This window comes from Coenobita brevimanus, chromosome 85 (assembly GCF_032717465.1).
Source record: "Coenobita brevimanus isolate Jiangsu-jjx chromosome 85, ASM3271746v2, whole genome shotgun sequence".
NCBI lineage: Eukaryota > Metazoa > Arthropoda > Malacostraca > Decapoda > Coenobitidae > Coenobita > Coenobita brevimanus.
Genome location: NC_137038.1, coordinates 10,860,225 through 10,881,511, shown reverse-complemented (window position 1 = coordinate 10,881,511; position 21,287 = coordinate 10,860,225). Strand labels below are relative to the sequence as shown.

Sequence of the window (21,287 nt, the reverse complement as noted above, 5' to 3'; positions counted from 1 at the left end):
ATGGTAGACTAGAACAGCACAAAGTGTGACTCGGATAACCTGAAATGATCGCAGCGCGTGCACAAAACAGGAGAAAATGAGTGAGAAGCATGAGGAAATGAGATGAGGAGGCGAGCGCGCAGCGTTTAAGCCCTCTCCAGGAGCAAGTGTGAGGGGCCCGAAAGGTTCACAAGCACTTGTATATATACTGTATATATAGGTATTTATATATTTATATATACAGTGCCCTTACACAGTGAACGAGTTATGGGCAGCAGATGAGCTTGTTCACTGCGAATTCTTTCACTGTGAACAACATACCTTATGGGAAAAATAGCATTTGGGTGGCACTGCTTCCTCAAAGTCCACTTTTTGAGCCAAAGAAATGTACCAAAGGTCACATTTCAAATGCAAACAGAACAGATATAAAAAATATAAAACACATGGTAATTTACCTTAGGTGGAGCAGATGGCAGTCCTGATTGGTTTGAATACAGGTGGTTCTGAGGGAGAGAGATCCACTTAGGGTGACCCCTCCACATCACCTTCTCTCTCATTCCCATCGGCAGTCTCGCCCTCATCATCTGACTGAACCAGTTCCCCACGTACCTCTACATCATTCACCCCTCCCATAAAACCTTCAAAGTCCAAAGATGACAGCACTCATCACATCATCATTGTCTTCCCGAGGAAGTGTAACAGACGATGTAGAGGCAACTTGCACCTGTCATTCTTGAGTTCAGTCGTAGCTAGTTTCTACTTCACTGAGTACTTCCTGTTTCCTAAGGTAGCTGGTTTCATTTTCCCTGACCTCTTCTCTCAGAACATCCGCTGCAACAAGAATTTTACTGATCTTCGACATAAGCAGATCTTCATCCTCCATTGGATTCTGATCAACAGGTTGCTCAGATCTGACCTCTTATGCAGCGTCTACTGGGGAGGGGGGGGGTCATTCAATATGGGAGACAGTGGTTATGGCCTGCTCTTTTCCCTGATTTCGTTCATTCGAAGATCAACTCATTCATTATGGTTTTGTGGACCTGATTATCCCCTGCTCGTTCACTAGGCGAATCGTTTACTATGAATACATTCACTGTGTGAGGGCACTGTATATATATATATATATATATATATATATATATACAGGTAACTCGCACGGAACACGAGGGTTTTGTTCCTACCGTGCCGTGTTAGGTGCGAAATCGCGTATATTTAAACTACTCCGTATTTTGCCCCCTAGACCCCCCAAATGTGTTGTTTTGCTGTTATCTGTCACTAGAAAGCACTTTAAGTGGTTAGAAGGTTTATTTAATGTTATAACTCACAAATACAGTACTCCTGAGCAAAACTTCATCACACAAATACTGTACGTAAACACAAGGAAACATTCCGACGCCGATCATAGGTAATAAATTAGGTTAACTGGTACCAGTGCTTTAACTTACAAGTACATACCAGAACAGTACATATTTAACTTAGAAATGCAGTACTGTGATATCGAATGATTTCAGTACATAATCTGTTAGGAATGGCTGGAAAAAAAAAATGTTATGAATACATTTTCACCTTTTTGATATATGTTTATGGTAGTTTCGAGTTATTTTTTATGTTATCGTTGTGCCCATGCTTGGAAAAGGGAGCGAAAGAGTTGAATTTTCAGTCCTAAATGAGAAAACTGCACGTCCTCCAAGGCTAGACTCTGCCACGGGAGAATAAAGTGGAGGGTCAGTCCGATTAGCAATAAGGAAGTTGTGTCACAACTTCCAGCTCCCACACCACGAGAATAGCTAAAAATAGAATCGTAATGCAGTTTCAGAACGAACAAAAAGTCTAATTATTACGAATACAGATACAAAGCAGAAATAAATACGTTTACAGACAGGGAAAACGTATTTCTTCCGTCATAACATGTTCATCTTTCTCAATCATTTTACGTTCATCTTTATCATTTTACCTTGTTATTTTCGCAATATATATTGCTGTCTCGTAAACAGGGTGGTTGTTTGTGTTTTGCAAGGGAGGAAAAAGGTTGTATTTTCTGTCTGGGTCGAGATAACTGGTGTAACTATGTGTGGTTAGGCATGGCCACGAGCGAAAAAATCGTACATCCACTCATCACGATAGCCGGTGGTGAACTGACAGATGATACATGAGACGGTGAAGTCAAGGTCATGTCCCAGATTTTCGTTCACTTCCCGAAAGTTTTCACAGTTTTCTACAAGTTGCAAACCATTACAGCAAACCTGAGCAAATAGGTAAAGATACCAAGACAAAAATGTATTTTTCTCTTATTATAAGTCTTTAACGAACAAACAAAAAAAAGGCAATATTCCGACGCCGATCATGGGTAATCATATAAATCAGGTTAACTGGTTACAAGGCTTTATTTAATGCTTTAATTGCTTACAAGTACATACCAGAACAGTAAATATTTAACTTACAAATACAGTACTGTAGAAAAGCAGTACAGTAAGAGTTTAACGAACAAACAAAAAATGCAATATTCCGACGCCGATCATGGGTAATCATATAATTCGGGTTATCTGGTTACAAGGCTTTATTTAATGATTTAACTTTATTTAAGTGCTTACAAGTACAGTACATACGAGAACAGTAAATATTTAACTTACAAATACTGAACAGCACTGTGGAAAAAACGAACAAATAAAAAAGGCAATATTCTGACGCCTATCAGGTAAACTGGTTATAAGACTTTATTTCTTGCTTTAACGTTATTTAATAGTACTTTAAGTTGCACATAAACTTACCAGAACAGTACAGTACTGTAAATATTTAACTTACAAATACAGTAACCCCTCCAATATCCGGATCAATAGAGCCATAGGCAGGTCCGGATAGTGGTCCTGTCCGGATATTGGGCCCCAGCTTATGGACTAGTACTTACGGACCCTAACTCTGAAAAACACCTATACAACTCCCTCTGGACATGCATAGCACCTATTTAAGACCCAAATCACACCAATAAGGGACATAAAAGACTGAAATAAATGCAAAAGAACCATAAAATGAGGTTTTAGAGGTGAGTTTATACAATATTAAACATTCTGGGTACTTACAAGTCCCTTGGTCTTGGACTGGTTTGAACCGCCAGTTTGCAGTCCACAGTTAATCCTCTGCACTCTAAATTCTAATTTCTTAACACTGCACAACACTGTAAATTCCTGTGTGTTCTAGTGGCAAGGTATTGCAGTTTATTCACTGTTTATTCACAAAAAACAAGCACCTGTGGCTTGCACTGTTATGAGTATCTGCTCTCCATCGGAGTTAAGCTGTGACTGTTGATGTTGGTGGGGTAACAGAGTTGCCAGATCGCAACAGCCACATTACCAATCTCCTCAACTTTCATTGTCAAATATAACTTTTCATTACCAAATTCGTAAAGCTAGCATATATTCTTCACTAATTATATATACAAGTGGAAATACATGTAATCACTCTCCTTATAACTAACACCATGTTGATTATTTTCACACTATGTAGGGTAGCAGATTAATCAGAGAGAGCAAACAATCCACCATCTCCATCCTGTGTATCCTCATACATGTGAAAAATCCATTTGGTAATGCATTATTCTAATGCATTACCAAACGAATTTTTCATTACCAAATTGGCCCACACTTGGTAATGAAAAATACCAAATGGCAACCTGACAGGAGAGGGGGGAGGGGGAGGAAGGAAGGGGTGAAGGGACCATGGTGTAACAGCTGTTTGGCGCCAGGCGGGAATTTCAAATTATGGGAGGGAAAAAAGTCAGATTTTTTTCGAATTTTTTGCAGTTTTTGGCCCATTTTGGGAATATTGGATCCCAGGAGGATTATGTCCGGTTAGTGGGGATGTTCGGATATTGGGCGTTCGGATATTAGAGGGATTACTGTACTGTGCTACTGTACTCGGGAATGTCTCACTCACTGATTAATTTCCCGCCTAGATCGTCACGTAATCAAAACAAACCGCGCGCTGCGGTGACGTTCGAGGATTTGATCTTTCAAAGGCCTCTCCTGCGTTAATTTGTAGTTTTCATAATGGTTTTTTAATCTTACGTTGTCTTATATGTATCCCAGCCCTTACCGTGTATAATTGCGAGCGCGTTCCGTGAGATCGTGTTCCGTGCGAGTTACCTGTATATATATATATATATATATATATATATATATATATATATATATATATATATATATATATATATATATATATATATATATTTGTGTATATATATATATATATATATATATCACTCTCATCTTAAATGTCAAGATAAATTTGCCTAGCCCTGGGCTCTTACACTCCTCATGGGGCAACTCAGGATTGGATGATATATATATATATATATATATATATATATATATCACTCATCTTAAATGTCAAGATAAATTTGCCTAGCCCTGGGCCCTTACGCTCCTCATGGGGGAACTCAGGATTGGATGATGATATATATGTGTGTGTATATATATATATATATATATATATATATATATATATATATATATATATATATATATATAGAATATTAAGGAAGATAAAACCAAAGTGATGATATTTAGGGTTCGTGGCAGTATTCAGGGCAGAGGGGTAGTGGCCATTGGTGTGACAAGTAATTCCATCTTGTGCAGTATTTGTGAAAAGTGGGTGCAAAAGAGTTGTAGTGGCATAAGAGGTAGACTGTGAGATGCTGATTTTGTTTGTGCGGTGTGTCAGGGAGAGCTTGTGGAGAGCGTCAGGCGTGAAAGGATTGATCTTGGTGGTGGGTGTCTTGAATGTGTGGAAGAGTTTTGTTACTTGGGAGGCTTGTTATGTGCTGGAGGTGGGGCTGGAGCTAGCTTTATGGCAAAAGTGAGGAGTGGTTGGAGGAAGGTCAGGGAGCTGTTGCCTCTCCTGACAGTGTGAGGACTCTCTGTCTGTATTAAGGGATCTTTGTATGCAGCATGTGTTAGATGTGTAATGCTGTATGGTATTGAGACTTGGGCAGTAAAAGAAGATATTGGTAGGCTTATGTGGATATGTGATACTTCCTTGAATGCAAGGCCTGGGGGGTCTAGGTTTACGATTGAAGAGTTGAGGGGAAGGTTGGGACTGAAGGGAACTGGTGCTGTGATGAGGAGGGGTAAATTGAGATGGTTTGGGCATGTCGAGAGGATGGAGGATAGCATGTCGAGAGGATGGGGGATAACAGTTGGGTGTGAAAAATGAGAAGGGTGAATGTTGGGGGTAGGGTTGCAAGAGGCAGACTGAAAACGACCTGGGATGAGATCATAGAGTGTGGCCTCAGGGATACAGGACTGAATAGGGAGACGGTCAGAGATCGTGCAGCATGTAGAACCACCATTAGATGACCAAGCCTGATGCATGCAAGAATGTTGTAGCTTTCATAAATGATATGAACAATACAATAAGTGAGATGCACTAAGAAAGAATTTTGAATTATGAATAATGAGTTGCCTCTTCATCCTAACAAAGCTAATGGGTAAGAACTAATGTAGTGGAATGTGCAAAATTTGAAAACCATCATGTAAGATATTGTTACAGCACTGCAGTATACAGTGGTTTATACCAGTCACCACAGATAGTTTTGCATTTTCTAATATACTGTTTATCTGCTCCAGAATAATAATGATATCAGGGTACCTTTCTGTTGTACACATCAGTGAAATGCATGACTTCCACATTTTATTCCCCTCAGTCCAATGACATTTTCATTTTGTTCATGCTACCCTCAGACAGTTTTATTCAGCTTAGGGACAGACATCAGGGTGTGAAGGAGTTAAAGGAGACAATTTTTACTCCATCACTATAAATGGTATTCCCAGAGCTAAGCAGAATTTTCAGGTGATAGTAAGAACATTTTTTAAAAATATCTTTGTGGATTCAAAGGGTCAAAACATGTTGCTTGCCAAATTAACCCGTTGAATCGACTGATAATGTGTGTGGATTTGTTTCTATCTCCATATGATTTTTTCATCTCGGGAGAGATTTCAGATTAGAGGGTTTGAATATAGCATTCATTACAGTAATCCCTTCAGTATTTGAGGTTCTTCTTAATTTGAATAAAATCATATTTTGGTGGCCTGATTACAGTAAAAAAAAAAAAAAAAAAAAAAAAAAAAAAAAAGCAAGTGGATTGAAGGGATTAGCTTGATCAGTATTTGTGGTGTCAGAATTGGCAATCTCTCTGCCATGCAGTATGGGGGTTATATTCTTGTCAGCTCCTATGGATCATATAATACCAGCATATTTTGCATATTACAACATAATATGGTCGTATTCCACCTGGCATGGAGTCTTTCTAGCATCTTTTCGTTGCAGTTTAATAATAGTAACTATGATAATAATAACAATAATATAATAATAGTGACAATAATAATAATAATAATAATAATAATGGTCAATCTTTTGTTGCTCCAAGACGTCATTTCTAAAGAATTCACTAGTGTTCAAAACCTCATAATTAACGTGACTGTTAGCTCATAAGTGGTGCAGTATTCTATCAGAACAGGTGCACCTTACACTGTACTTCAGTGAATTAGAATCCTCTGATATGTTACTGATCCAAACGTTGTCCATATAAACATGATAAAAATTGCATACTTCAGAATGTAAGGGATAATATGCATAATAAAAATATTAACCCCTAGGCTGCGGCGGACTCTGAGCTACATCGTGCCCTGGTGCAGCTACTTTGGGCAAAAATTGGTCATTTTCAACTCATGTTTGTTTATAGTTAGAGACAGAAAATAAAAAAGCGCATGCATCAGAAGTCAACACCTTTCTACTTGCCTATGAGCATGTTTGTGAAGAGATAGAGCCTTTTATGGCATTGTGGGAACAGGCTGAAGTGGTCATTTTTGGCTGTTTTTTCGGGTAACTGAGTCTGTGGCTGCCTCGCCACTCACCCCATGCGCTCGCCACCAGCCTGGTGATGCTGGGTGACTCAGAAAACCACTGCGTGGCAACTCTGTGCTTGGGAGGGATGATACGTACCACATTCCCGCCGAAATCAAAGACGCAAAATTTGAAATCAAAGGGCGCCTTCTGAGAGGTCTGTAGCAGGTTGTTGATAGGTCTGCCTTAGAGGCTCTTAGCAGCCAAGGGGTTAAAGAAGAAGTGTTGCAGCTTATTCTTTCCATCTAGAATAGGACAACATCATTATCATAACCACATTTTCTACTGAGAGATGAGATGGGTTGTATCTGGATATAGAGAGAGAAAAAAAGAAACATAGACTCAGTAACAGTTGTGAAATACCTCATATCTGTTTATTCATCATTCCAGAAGTCTGTTATTCTCTGTTTTGTAATATCAACCTAATTTTATGTAGGTATCATAGGCAAAAACATTAACTGTTTTGCCACCACAAAAGAAATTGGGGATTTGATTCAGGTTATTATATTCATCTGATAAAATTTCTGGGAATCCAAGAGTTGAGTGAAATTGTTTTTGACCATCTGACTACTGAACTTCCCCTTAGCTAAACAAAATGAAATATTGTAATTTAAAGCATTTTTGGAAGCCGGTAAGGAAGTGATGCAAGTTTGCCCCTGTAATCCACTTGATACAGCCCATGGTCTCTGGAAGTGCTAATGGGAAAATAAGTTGCAAATACAGCCCATACTCAGTACTCATATCTTACTCTGTCATTAGTAGTAGATGTAGGGAGAGCCCTATATGGTCTTCCATGTTTTATTTACTTACTGTGCAAGCTTGTATCTCTTGACTTTGTACTGTATAAGGTTATTCTCTGTTACCGTATGTATTTTGTATGTAAATTTTTGTAGATTAGTAAAGTAAGGTTGAAACTGCATTATGCAGTAGACTATAGACTGTGTTGTATTTAGATATTTGTTCAGTAACAATTGTGTTTACATAGTTGCCATTAAGTAGCTTTTTTGCAGCACCATATTTTTATTATTGTTTTTGTGTCACCCTGTGTTCAGTTGATGAGTTGCATTATCATAGGGATAGTTACTGAGATTTTTAATTTGCCTTATACACCCACTAACTTTGTGTGTCAGAGACTAATACGTTGCCAGGTTTGACGTTTTTTACTGTAGCATACAGGATAGACCAACTGTTGTCTTTTATCAGCTTTTGACTTTTAAAAAAATCCCATGAAGTTTTGTTTTGCTTTATTTTCATTTAAGTTTTTATGAGAAGTACTGTATGATGCAGCATAAAACTTGGGTAGCTGGCAGTATTATGCTATTTAACTCCACTAGAAAGTGTGTTGATGTCCCATACCTGTCATATTTTTTTTAGTCCTTGCTGCCAGTTGGTCTTAGTAAGTACTGTAGATGTTTACTCAGATGATTCGTTATTTATTTTTTGCCATATTAGGACTTTTTTCTTGTCTTTTGAAGGAATATTCATATATTGCCTATCGTATTCCCTGATCTTCTTGTGGAACACTTCAAGTTTTATACAAATGCAGCCGACCCTCTACTTAGGTGGTTAATGTGTTAAGTAAGCCCACCGTTTATACAAAAACTTATGTAAGCAGATGCCTTCAGCTCATTGTGATAAAACTGATGTACTGATCAGATACCCACCCAGACAACCATTTTACCACTAAAAACCTTGTATGACCCCAGCAAAAGATACAATATGTTATACAGAAAAAAAACAACAACATAAGGCACTGATGTTAAAGAGGTTTTAAGCAGCAAATGCTCTGGTGGCAGTTACGGTAATACCTTACTATTACAGACTAATTGGGGCTCAAGCCATTCCGAAAAAAGTGAAATTCCGATAAAAGCGACATCCAAATTCCCCCTGCTAATCTGGACTTTTTCCAATTTATCAGACAGGAGTCTGGATCACACCACTGGTTTTTAAACTGTTTTCACTACCATTGCAGTACTGTACTGTATCATACTTTCACTACAGTAATCAGATGGTATAATATATATACCTGTAATAATATTGTACTGTACACAGATAAACATGTCTTTTATTTACCTTATTGTGGTGAACACAGCTGAAGTGGTCAGGCAGTCCAGACTGCTTCTGGCTTTATTGGACTTCCTCCAATATGTAAGAATTTTGTCCGGTAACACCTTAGTTCCGATGAGAGTAAATTCTGGTCATTGAAGTCTGTTATATCAGGGTTTTACTGTACTTTGAAAGATGACATCAACTGACAGGGTGAGTGAAGGGGAGCCAAAACTGAGGAATGGTGGCTGGGGCTGGTCTCCAACTCATCTGCAACAGTGCTAGGAGGTAGCCTGGAACCTCTCTCACTGTAGTCATTGTCTGAGGAGTATTGTTTGCTGGTGACAGGTTCATCTCATGTTGCATGTGGAGAAGGGGAGTAACTCGGCGACGTGGTGGAAGGTAGAATGTAATAAGTTGCTGGGGCTGGCTTGTGATTTTGTGGTAAAGATCAGTCCTAACTGATGCCAAAACTTGATCCAACCCAGTATTAGACTCCTTTTTGTACTGAATGTTATACAAGTTTTGTAACTTGCCCTTCAGCTGCTTGGTGAGTTGTAGGACTTTCATTCACCTCCCACTGTGTCAGTTCGTGTGTTGTTGATGCAACTGCCTTTGGTGGTTCTGGAGTATCCATAGGTGCCTTCCTGGTCAGCCACTTCAGTTTGTTGATAATTATTTCTGGTCCCAGCTTGCGCAGCTTGTTAGTACTCTCCTTGTCATGTTGGCAAAGCCTTCACCTGGTAATGTGCGGGCAACTAAGGCAGCAGTACTGTAGTTAGTACGTTGAGGATGAGAGTCCAAGAAAATGTGAGGTAAACTTGCAGCAGGAGTTTTCATCAGCTGTATTTACCTATTTGTAGTATACAGGAATTGAGCAATGCTCATGTTGTCTTGTCTCCATATCCACATTTATCAAGTCTACCTTTACACACATGAATGTTTTTCTCATGCACCACCTCTTTGTCTAAGTCATTCCAAATATTTAAGTATTTACCTAATATACCTAATTGTGATATACACAGAATGTACTATGCTCGTGGGTTTCCGTCGCTGTTTCTCAATAAGTCGAATTTAACTTTAAACTCGTTTAAGTTTTTAGACTGGACGATCTCTTTGTCCAGGCTATTCCATAAGTCTATACTTCTGTAAGGAAAGCTATATTTCTTGATATCCTTCAAGCAGCTTGACTTTTTCAATTTCATTCCATGTCCTCTTGTTGCTCTCTTATCCCATACAAACAGATCTTCTTTGTCAATTTTATCTACTCCCACCATGGTCCTGAACACCGCAATCATGTCTCCCCTCTTTCTCCTTTCCTCTAACGAAGGCAAATCCAGTTTTTCCAGCCTCTCTGTATGACAGGTCTGTCAGACTGGGGACCATCATGGTTGCTGTTCTTTGTATTCTCTCAATCTTGCTTATATCTTTCTTTTTGTGTGGGGACCACACTACCGCTGCATATTCTAACCTGGGGCGGATCATGGCCACTATCAATTTTTTCATCATTTCCTCATCCATATAATGAAATGCTACTCTTATGTTAGTCAAGAGTTTATAAGTCTCTCCAACTATCTTGTTAATGTGCTTTTCTGGTGACAAACTATCTTGGACCAGCACTCCCAAATCTTTCTCTTCTCTCCTTTTTGTGATTAATTCATTACCCAAAAAATAATTCAGTGATGGTCTCCTGGTACTTTTACCCATTTCCAATATTTTACATTTCTTTACATTAAATTTCATTTCCCACGTCCGGCTCCAATTGTGTATCCTATCCAAATCCTCCTGCAGTATTTTACAATCCTCCTCAACCTCTATCTTCCTCAAGATCTTTACATCATCAGCAAACAGACTTGCATAACTGTTCACTCCATCTACCATATCATTTACGTAAATCAGGAACATTACTGGCGCCAACACTGAGCCTTGAGGGACTCCACTTGTTACTTCCCTCCATCCAGACATCTTTTCCTTTATTACTGTCCTCATTTGTCTGTCTCTCAAAAAGTCTCTCATCCATTCCAGAAGTTTCCCCTTTAGTCCTCCTATATATTCTAGTTTCCACATTAGTCTCTTATGAGGTACCTTGTCAAAGGCCTTCTCTAAGTCTAAGTACACACAATCCACCCAACCATCTCTCTCCTGTACCACATCAATCGCTCTTGAGTAAAAGCTAAACAAGTTAAAAACACATGACCTTCCACTTCTGAATCCAAACTGACATTCAGCCAAAATATTCATCTCTTCCAGATATTTTATCCATCTGTCTTTCAGGATTCTCTCACACAATTTTGCGACCATGCTGGTTAGAGACACTGGTCTATAATTCAGGGGTTCTTCCCTGTTTCCTCCCTTGTAAATTGGTACCACATTTGCCCTCTTCCATTCTTTTGGCACTTTCCCCTCTTCCAGTGAGCATACAATTAAGCTGTGAATTTTATCCGCCAGTTGTTCTCTGCATTCCTTCAGTACCCAATTAGAAATTCCATCAGGTCCTGGGGCTTTCCTTACATCTTGAGTTTCCAGTAATTTATACACTTCCTGTACCTCCACTTTTATATCTTTCATCACCGGAACATTTCTAATCACTCCCTCCCCTTCCACAAGCTTAATTATGTCAGCAGTAACCTTGCCCGAAGTGTCTGCATTGTTTGTTAGAGCATCCATGTTGCTGAATTGTTACCAAAACCCTTTTAAGCAGCGTTTCTTAACCTTTTCTGACTTCAGCATCCCGTGCAGTAAGGCCGCACGGTCCAGCACCCCCTTACATCTGGTTACTGGGACTACAGTTGCTACACTGCTACAGTTACTACATTGTTACAAGGATACAATAAACTGAAGTACTCCTTGACAATTTATTTTATACATTCTCCAAAAATAGAATATCAACGATGCCAATAATAAGCAAAACCAATATATGTTGCATTTTCCAGCACCCCCTAAAATTTACTTCAGCACCCCAGGATAAGAAATGCTGCTTTAAGTGTCATCTCTCTACCTGCACAGATGCCAGGATACCTCAGTGTCATGTCAAACCTCTATCTGTAAGCCCTCCAGCTCTGTCCTTCTGTCCATAGGTCTTAAAATAGTTCCCCGAGAAACACAGCCAGATCAGTCCAGGCAGCTGTGCATGTGCAAGGAGATAGCCGTAGGGGAGTTGGTAGGGAGACTTGCATGCATTAACGTCACTGCACATCCAGTTTAAATTGACTCAAGGTTTTCCATTGATATAGAACTGTGTATGCGGTGACAGTGCTGCATATGGGGTGAATGTTCATATTTAGATTGACTGTGTAAAAGGTAGAAGCATAAGTGGAAGCCACCTAAGCAGAGGGTTGACTGTATTTGTTTGCCATTAACTGTTCACACTTTATTCAAGATAAATTCATAAATTATAATATTGCAGTATTCATTAGTGGATTTTGCAAGAATTGTAGTGCATTAGCATAAGCCATAGAAATACAAATTGATTTTCTCAGTGCTGCATACTGTAATAAATCTGTTATTGTGTCACATCATCCACACTGAGTGCTACATCACTACTTAAATCAGTTATGAAACTCAGTATTTTCACATCATGACATTTGCATTTATGTTCATTTTTTTATTTCACCATTAACAATATTGTGTTGTTTTGAGACAACTGTAGTACAGTATGTTTATTCTTTCATTAACAGAAATAACTTTACAGCAAAAATGTCTGGATTTCAGTTTTATGTCATTTATTTGTTAATACTGCATGATAGCCTTAGTAAAAGATATGAAAAGAAGTACTTTTGTAATTTGTTCAGTAGGATGACTTTAACCCCTTTACTACAGGAGGTCTCCTGATATCTAAATAATGGCCTAGTGGTAGCAAAAATATAACTTTGTATATCATTGTATTGAAGGTGATAATTTTGATTTTCAAGCCATTTCAGTATAAGCAGTTTCCCTCAGGTTGAATAAATGGTAGCATGTTAAGAAACAGATCTTTGTATTTAAGGGATATAGCACACTTTGTATTGAAGGGATACAGCACAGGTATTGTTTGCTGTAGACACAGTGGTAACTGCACTGCTAAGCCTCCAGTAGCCAAGACTTTGGGCCATATTGTTAGTGGTTTTATAGACTTTGTAACACCTCTTCCTTAGCAATTTTTTCTGAATGTTGCACCTTGGTATCCTCTTGTATGTTACTGATGCAAACTGTGTCGATATTAAAGCACAGCGGATAGCATGCAAAGAGAAGATTATGGTTTAATAGTCATACTAATTCACTAAGGAAGAGGTGCCATGAAGTCACCTGTGCTAGCCAGAACATGAACCTTAGCCTCCCCCACACCAGCCACTTTCCCCTGCCCCCACAGGCTAATCCAGGAGGAGAAACAAACGACGGAGGCACGGGCAGAGGAGCTGGAGTCAAGGGTCGGTAGCGTGGAACACATGATGCTCCGCGGACGCTCTCTTGACCGACCTTCTCCCCCGATATCTGGACGCTCCACTCCAAAGTCCCACCATTCACCATCTCGAGATTATCTGCAGAAATTCCACACGGTAGGTTGGAGCCCAACTTGGGGCACAGTTGTTAAGTACTGAGTTGGAGTTGATGACGTTTGGTTGAATTTTGTGTTGGTTAGGGTACAACTATTCAGGATGTAGTTACTGTATGATACATCTTGGCTTTGCTAGTAGGATTGGGTTGGATTAGTGTGTGTGTGTGTGTTTTCCCTTGTTGAGTTAGGAGAAAGATTTTGAGTTGTATTCTTTAGGTCAGATTGCTAGATTAAATTTCATCTGGGTTAGGGTTTAGATATACAGGATTTAATTAGGAGGGTGTAGTATATCAGTGTTAGATTAAGATACAGAGGTTAGGATATTGTTTCTATAAGTTGGATTTGATTGGTTTGGTTGTATTTTGTCTTTGTTAAGATACAGAGGGTAGGAAGTAAGTTAATCATAATATTAGGTTGAATTATGTCAATGTTAGGTTAGGATACAGAGTTTAAGATTATATTACCGTAGGTCAGAAAGTCAGTCTGGCTTCTCTTTAGGTGTTATGTATGAATTTGCTGTATTTTGGATCCTGGCTTTGGTTTGGGATGGGTTAAATTAATTTATTTGGTCTATGTCTGTGTCAGGAGTTAGGATGTAATTTTTGTAGGCTGGATTGTTTGGTTGGATCATGATTTGGAGTAGTTAGGTTTGAGCTGGAGTATGTAATGTAGGTTGGATGATGTATTTCTTGGGTTAGGATACAGATGATAAGATAAAATAAACTGAAGTCAGATTGTGAAGAGTGATTACTGTATATCTGTTGGATTGGCATACAGAAATAGGTTGGATTGGATTTCTGTAAGTGTGGTCAGTTCACTATGGATGAGGGATGGGGCATGGTGCAGGGCAGTGGATAGGTAGATTCATCAATAAATAAATTGGTTAGATCAGGTTATCTTACCTTAGATTTAAACCAGATTTTGTGTGAGTCTTGACTTCACAGTGCTGTGAGTTGTTGAAAAGAAAGAAATTTTATCCACACCTTTTAGTTATGTTTATTGTGAAGATAGTTTTAGCCAAGCATGGACTCATACCAGAAGGAGGCCAAGTCAGGTAAAAAACTATTATACAGTATCCTCACACTAAGACAGCATTATTGTGTGAGTAAAATTTCTCCCAAATTTGGTTTATAGGGATGGGATATTGGGTTAAACAGGCCAGGCAGAGTAGCTTATATTTGTCATTTTGTGTGCTTCATAGCAATCTGTTATTTTTTATTATTTTTTTTTTAATTAATGCCAGGAAAAGGAAACAAAGAGCACTAATTACCATTGTAGCTGTTGAGAAAGAAGAGTTAGGATGAAGAACTAATCCTTGAGCTTAGTGAAGCTTTTGGTGCTAGAGAGACATGAATATTCAGTGATTTGGTATTGTGTTTGCTTATAGAGGAAAAGGTTTTGCTTATTTCTGTAGCTTGAAGAGAAGGAGAACTCATATGAATGAGTTTATGATCAGTATTTGACCCCTTCAGTTGATGGTGTATTTGTTTGTTTTTTAAAATTCTTGCTGTCTCCAGATGCATATTTTTAACCTACGAACTTTAGCACTGAATGGGTTAGTGAAAGCTATATGTAACCCCACCATTTTGGAAAGTCACTCATAAGCTGAATATAATCATGTGTAGATAGCAAGAATATCTCAGGATTGAAAGGGTTAAGGCAAGATAGTTTCAAGGTTCAGAAAATGTTATTAACTCCTTCATTCTGATGATGCAGTTTTAATTGTATTCTTGTTGTTGCTGCCAGACTTTATTATTCAGCATTTGGGAGTATGTCTTACAGTGAATGGGTTAGTGGAGATACTTCTAACTCCTTCACTAGGAAACGTCCCTCCTAAGCTGAATGATATAATCTGGCATTAGCAAGGGTAAGACAAAAGACATCATTCTACTCAAGGGATTATTGAGATGAGGTTCCAGTATTTGTTAGTTACGTTGTAGGTTACAGTTGCATCAGTACAAGTGTACTGGCTAAATGCTACACTTAGACTAGGCTTAATGCATGTGTTAGCAATGGCAGGACATGTTATCACATAGAATGTTAGAGTACAGTACAACGTATTGTGAATGTCTCATGGTCCCTCAGCTTATCACCCCAGCACCTCCTCTCTCTCTGCACCACAGTGGCAGGTGGCATGATGTTGCATACAATGGAAGTAGATTAATGGTTAAAAGATCAGCATCACAAACTTACAGAGTTTAGAACAACTGCAGAATGTTTCACTAGATGTAAGTGTTCCATCCCATTGTTTTGAGTGTGCCACCAGCCATTGTGTATCCATAGCACAGTTAGCCTGCATGAGGCTGTTGGAGCAGATCACAGGCAGAGTCCCACATGTTCACCTCATACTTGTCATATAACTCCATATCTTACCCATTATTATGATTACGTCTCTCTTCAGCGTAATATATTGCTACCACCAGGCTGTTTTAGTCAGCTTATGACTTCCTGGTAGCAGTAGAGGTTAATAGAGTTAGTTGCTAACCCTTTCATTACCCAGCATCTTTCCAAAGCTGAATCAGTATATAGAGTGGTGGTAAGAATAGATTGATAAGGGCATAAGGCTGAGGGCAGTATTCTGATGTAGGTGTCATAGGAAACTTCATGGTACTTGTACAGTGTTTGTAGCAATGTTACATACATATTACACCTTGATATTCTCTTTTATGCTGTTAATGTTTTTTAATATCAACATAGTATGGGATATTAGGGTGTATCAAGCAAAATAAATTTGCTAAGGAAGAGAGGTTACAAAACCTCTAGTGCCACTTACAGTATGTCTTGAGATCATATAACATGGATAATCATTTTCCTCAGTTTTAATACTTCCTCTCATAGCATGGATAACATTAGGTGGAGGAGTATATTAAGATTTTATTATTGTATAGAAGATTGATTATTGATTACTTTATTTATATGAGTATTTCAGAGCTTCATGTCACATAGGTTGGATATGATGGCTAGGTGCAACAGGAATTTCACAATGGAAGCCCATATATGTTTCAGATTTTCCTCAGGGTTCATATCATGCATATAGGAATTGATTTTTCAGTACTCTAGAGTATATTAAGTTAATGAACCTAGCAAGGCCTACTGGAAAATTACATAATACAGAAAATCAATGGCAGGTGCATGATATTCCAGATATTGTACATGCCAGCCTTGTAATATAATGCTGTACACTGTTAATATAGTGCTGTACAGTGTTGATATGTGAATTTATATTAGTGTACTATACACTATATATATATATATATATATATATATATATATATATATATATATATATATATATATGTATATATATATATCATTCATCCATCCATCATCCAATCCTACGTTGCCCCATGAGAAGCGTAGGAGTCCAGGGCTGGACGGTTGGTCCTGACATTTAAGAGGAGAGTGACCAGCCTCACTCATCCCTAAGTGGTATTACATGAGCAATCAACCCCAACCACCCCTTGGATATAATCTTTCACCGGCTCAATCCGATTGGAGCACAGTAATTACCCACTAAACCACCAGGCGCCAAAAATTTGGTTATATGGTTACCACCCAGCATAGTAAATGGTTTCCTGGTGCACAGGGAACCATTTGGCTTGTCACTCAATGTAGAGTGACCCACAGGCTGAAGGAAGTGGAAAGAATGAAGGAAAGAAAGACAGAAGAGGGAGTGTAAAGTCACCCGTATGCAGAAGGACAAGGAAAGAATGAAGGAAAGAAAGACAGAAGAGAATGGAAGGAAAGAAGGATGGAGAGGAAAGGGCAGACACCCGAGAGCAGCACTACATCGAGTGAGTGGATGGTGAGCGCCCCCACCTACCACAAATAAATATATATATATATATATATATATATATATATATATATATATATGTTTGTATGTGATCAGAATGCAAATCAGGAAAAGTTGCATAATTTTTTAGAACTATGCTTCCTTTGTGTTATTATGTGTTGGATGAAGTTGGTGATTCAGTTTCATTCGTATTGTGTTTGTGGTTTGGTGCTCATGGTTCTGTTGCATGAGAGAAGGAAAAGTCTGTACCAGACTCTTTCTTATCTCTTATTCCTATTTCTGTTATCGATTTTCTTTTTTTTCTTTTTAACCTTCAGATCCAGTGATGTGTTTTTTTTGTTTATTACTGTTATTCGCCAACATTTGTATTCAGCTTTGGAGAGACTTCTAAAACTGGAAGGGTAAGATATAGCCCTCATTAATTCCCTTCTGTTCGAATGTTCACTCATATGCCAAATAAAACAGTTTGGGAGCAGCATATATAACTAAAAATACATTACAGGATTCAGGAGGTTAATCTTTCTTTTGTGCTTCCCCGTTTTAGCCCCTTTCTTTATCCAAAGTTTTTAAGGCAAAGGAGTGTAAAGTGCTTTTTAGTGGGAAAGGGACTTTATAAGTGATTTAGCAATTTACAGTATTTGTTGAGTTTATTCATCATCCTCATTACACTAAATTTTTGATCAAGTAAAATGCTGTAAAAGTTCATGCATTAACAAATTTATATAAAGGTACTTCAGTGTTTTAGAAACATAATTATCATCATCATTATCTTAATCATGATTTTCAGTATTCGTAACTTGTGAAGAGATCTCGAGTATGTCTCTTTCATTTTTCAGGACAGGAATTGTATACCGAGAGAGCTTGTGGTCATTCATACCCTGTCTTGTTGCATTGCAGCTTTGAAGCTTTTGCACAACAGTTGATGGGCAGTGGTTTTTCCTACCCTCTGTGCCATTTCTGATGTCATTGTTCACTAGATATAAGGCAGTAGTGTTTTAATTTGGATATAAGACTCCTTTAAGACCACCGGGTTACCAAACACTGCTTGAATTAGGAAACAAAGTGATGTTCAGTCAGAAATTTTACAGTAATAACTATCATAGAGCCCTGCAGTTGTATGAAGGATATCAGTACTGTACAATGAATGGCAGATTAAAGGCCTGCTTTACTTTGCACTTCTTGTTAATTTCAGTTGTCTTGTTCTCTTTGGCACCACTCCTTTACCAAAACCTGTATATTATTGTTGATATTGTGCTGTTGTACATTTATTCTTGTATTGGAAGTTTAGCTGCTGTTGATTTATGTAAATTTGCTTCTTTCAGTCAATGTAATGCAGCTTGTGTACATTGAGTTTTTTACATTTGCCGCGACATTTCACAGTATGCTTCTCTCTGCAGTATTATTGTTTTTGTTAATGATGATGAGTAAGGTCCGTTGAGGACAGAAAGTGTACTCAGTGTTCAGATAGAGTGTGAAGCCTCTTGTGTTGGATTCTGAGACCAGTGTTTGCTGCAAGTTTCTTCATTATCTTCATTCTAAAATTGTTTCATATAAACATGGGTTATAACATCTAGAACATAACTTTTTGATCTCTCAGGACATGGAATAGAGAAGTAAGTCCATTTTACAATTCTCCCTCTTGTGTACTAGAAAATGTTGAGCTGCTTACACCACATGTATGTGCTGATAATGCTGCTGCATTCCTTGTTAGAACAAGAACAGAAAAGTTTGCAGAACCCCACCACCTGTCATTTATAGTCACCGTATACAAAACAGTGAACACACTAGTTGCATTCATTCTGGGGTAGGAAATAGTACAGTTATATATTTTTTAGTATTGTGCAGAGAAAGTTAGGGATAATGTTGGGACCAAAGTAGTTGGTGTCCAGACTGTGATGCCTCCCAGCTGTCAGCTATTGCCTTTACTGCATTGTACCAACCATGGCACAAGAAACTCCAACCTGACCAGGAACCAAACATTGTCACTTGCATTGGAAATAAATAAGATCTCCTCCCCAGTAAGAGGCAAAGTCCAAACATTTGCACCCTGATGGCTCGTATCACCAACCGTTTGAGAATTTCGAATGTTAGTGTTATAAAATTCTTGAAGTATAAAATGTTGGTCTTAGATCAGATAATTGCTGAGACTTTACAGTTTTATATGGGTACTTTAATATGTTAATTTCATACCATAATTACTCAGAGAACATGCAGTATTTAAAGTAAACCTCATTTTATATATATATATATATATATATATATATATATATATATATATATATATATATATATATATATATATATATATATATATATATATATATATATATATATATATATATATATATATATATATATATATATATATATATATATATATATATATATATATATATATATATATATATATATATATATATATATATATATATATATATATATATATATATATATATATATATATATATATATATATATATATATATATATATATATATATATATATATATATACATATATACTGTATATATATATATATATATATATATATATATATATATACAGTATATATATGTATATATATATATATATATATATACAGTATATATGTATATATATATATATATATATATATATATATATATATATATATATATATATATATATATATATATATATATATATATATATATATATATATATATATATATATATATATATATATATATATATATATATATATATATATATATATATATATATATATATATACACACACACACATATACATACATACAGTATATTAGTCTGAAATATTAATTGAACATTGAGTACACCCTAGCTTGGGAATTACAGATGCATAGCAGACTGAATATCTTAATCTGTTTGTGTAATTCTCAGGTTTTTTAAATATATAGAATTTCAAAATTATTGCACCCTGAGAGTATCAAGTAAGAACAATCAACATTGCTCTTAAATGAACATGCTAATATTCAGAATTAACTATCACATCCTTAGTTGATCAGGGATCCATAATCTTTTACATTAATAGTTGATGTGTGTATTTCAGAGAACTTACTTAATACTCAGGCTGTATTTTAACTAAATGTTTTTAAAATTTGGCTGCCATTTGTTTTCACTGATTATCTGCAACATTCCTTCATTCTAGGGTATTATCCCCATCACTCTGCTGGAATATAATTTTTATTTCATTCTTGCTATCTCCAGATGATTTTATGCACTGTAGGAGACTTTTGAACAGTAGAGCTCAGATATAGGCTTCATCAATGCCTTCATTAAAAGAAGTCTACCATAAGCTGAATAAAATTGTCTGGAGGCAGCAAGAATAGAAATGAAAAATATATCATTGCATTGAGGGGTTTATTAGCATCAGGGGCATTTGTGGTGCACCTTCATTGTTCTCTCCCCGGCCACATTCCACCTGTTGGGGTCAGGTTAGGTATGAACTACATCCATAGTCACACCTTGGCCACATTCACATCCAGCTGCAGGTACACCACACCCTGACTACACACTCATGCACATCAACACTCTACCTACTGTACATCACCTCCCAACCACACACTGCACAATCATGGATAAAAGTTTGCCTAGTGTTTCACCTCTTCTGCTTTCCACATTCCTGTGCTGTCTAATATTTTAAAGCTGAGGGAAGCTTGGTATGTTTCTTTACTTGTAGCTGATTCTCTTTGATAGGATGCTGATGCATCAGAGAAGAAAGTGACAGACATGCCATGAGTGTGAAGCAGATTTAGTGATATGGTAGGCGAGCTTTTTCCCTGACATTACACCCCATTACGCTGTGACACTAATATCCAGTACGAGCCACAGTTTACTAAACCATGCAATACATAGCCTAATGAGAACAAATCAAAGCAATGAACAGTAAGCTATTTAAAGGCTGCTCATGACTTTTAGAGGACAACACATTCCCTTTTGAGTATTATGTCCTCCTTTATCTGTTTTCGTTTAGCTAATGTTAGTCAGATATTCAGATGAGAGAGACCTTATGCA

General features: G+C 37.3%; 1 protein-coding gene across 1 annotated transcript in view; it reads left to right on the top strand.

Moving 5' to 3' along the window:
* The window catches only part of Liprin-alpha (PTPRF interacting protein alpha), a 332,503-nt gene that overhangs the window by 190,373 nt on the left and 120,843 nt on the right, over positions 1–21,287 (top strand). Inside the window, exon 16 of the mRNA XM_080280589.1 lies at positions 13,271–13,457. Coding sequence (XP_080136715.1) covers positions 13,271–13,457 — 187 coding nt within the window. The remainder of the gene's footprint in view (positions 1–13,270; positions 13,458–21,287) is intronic.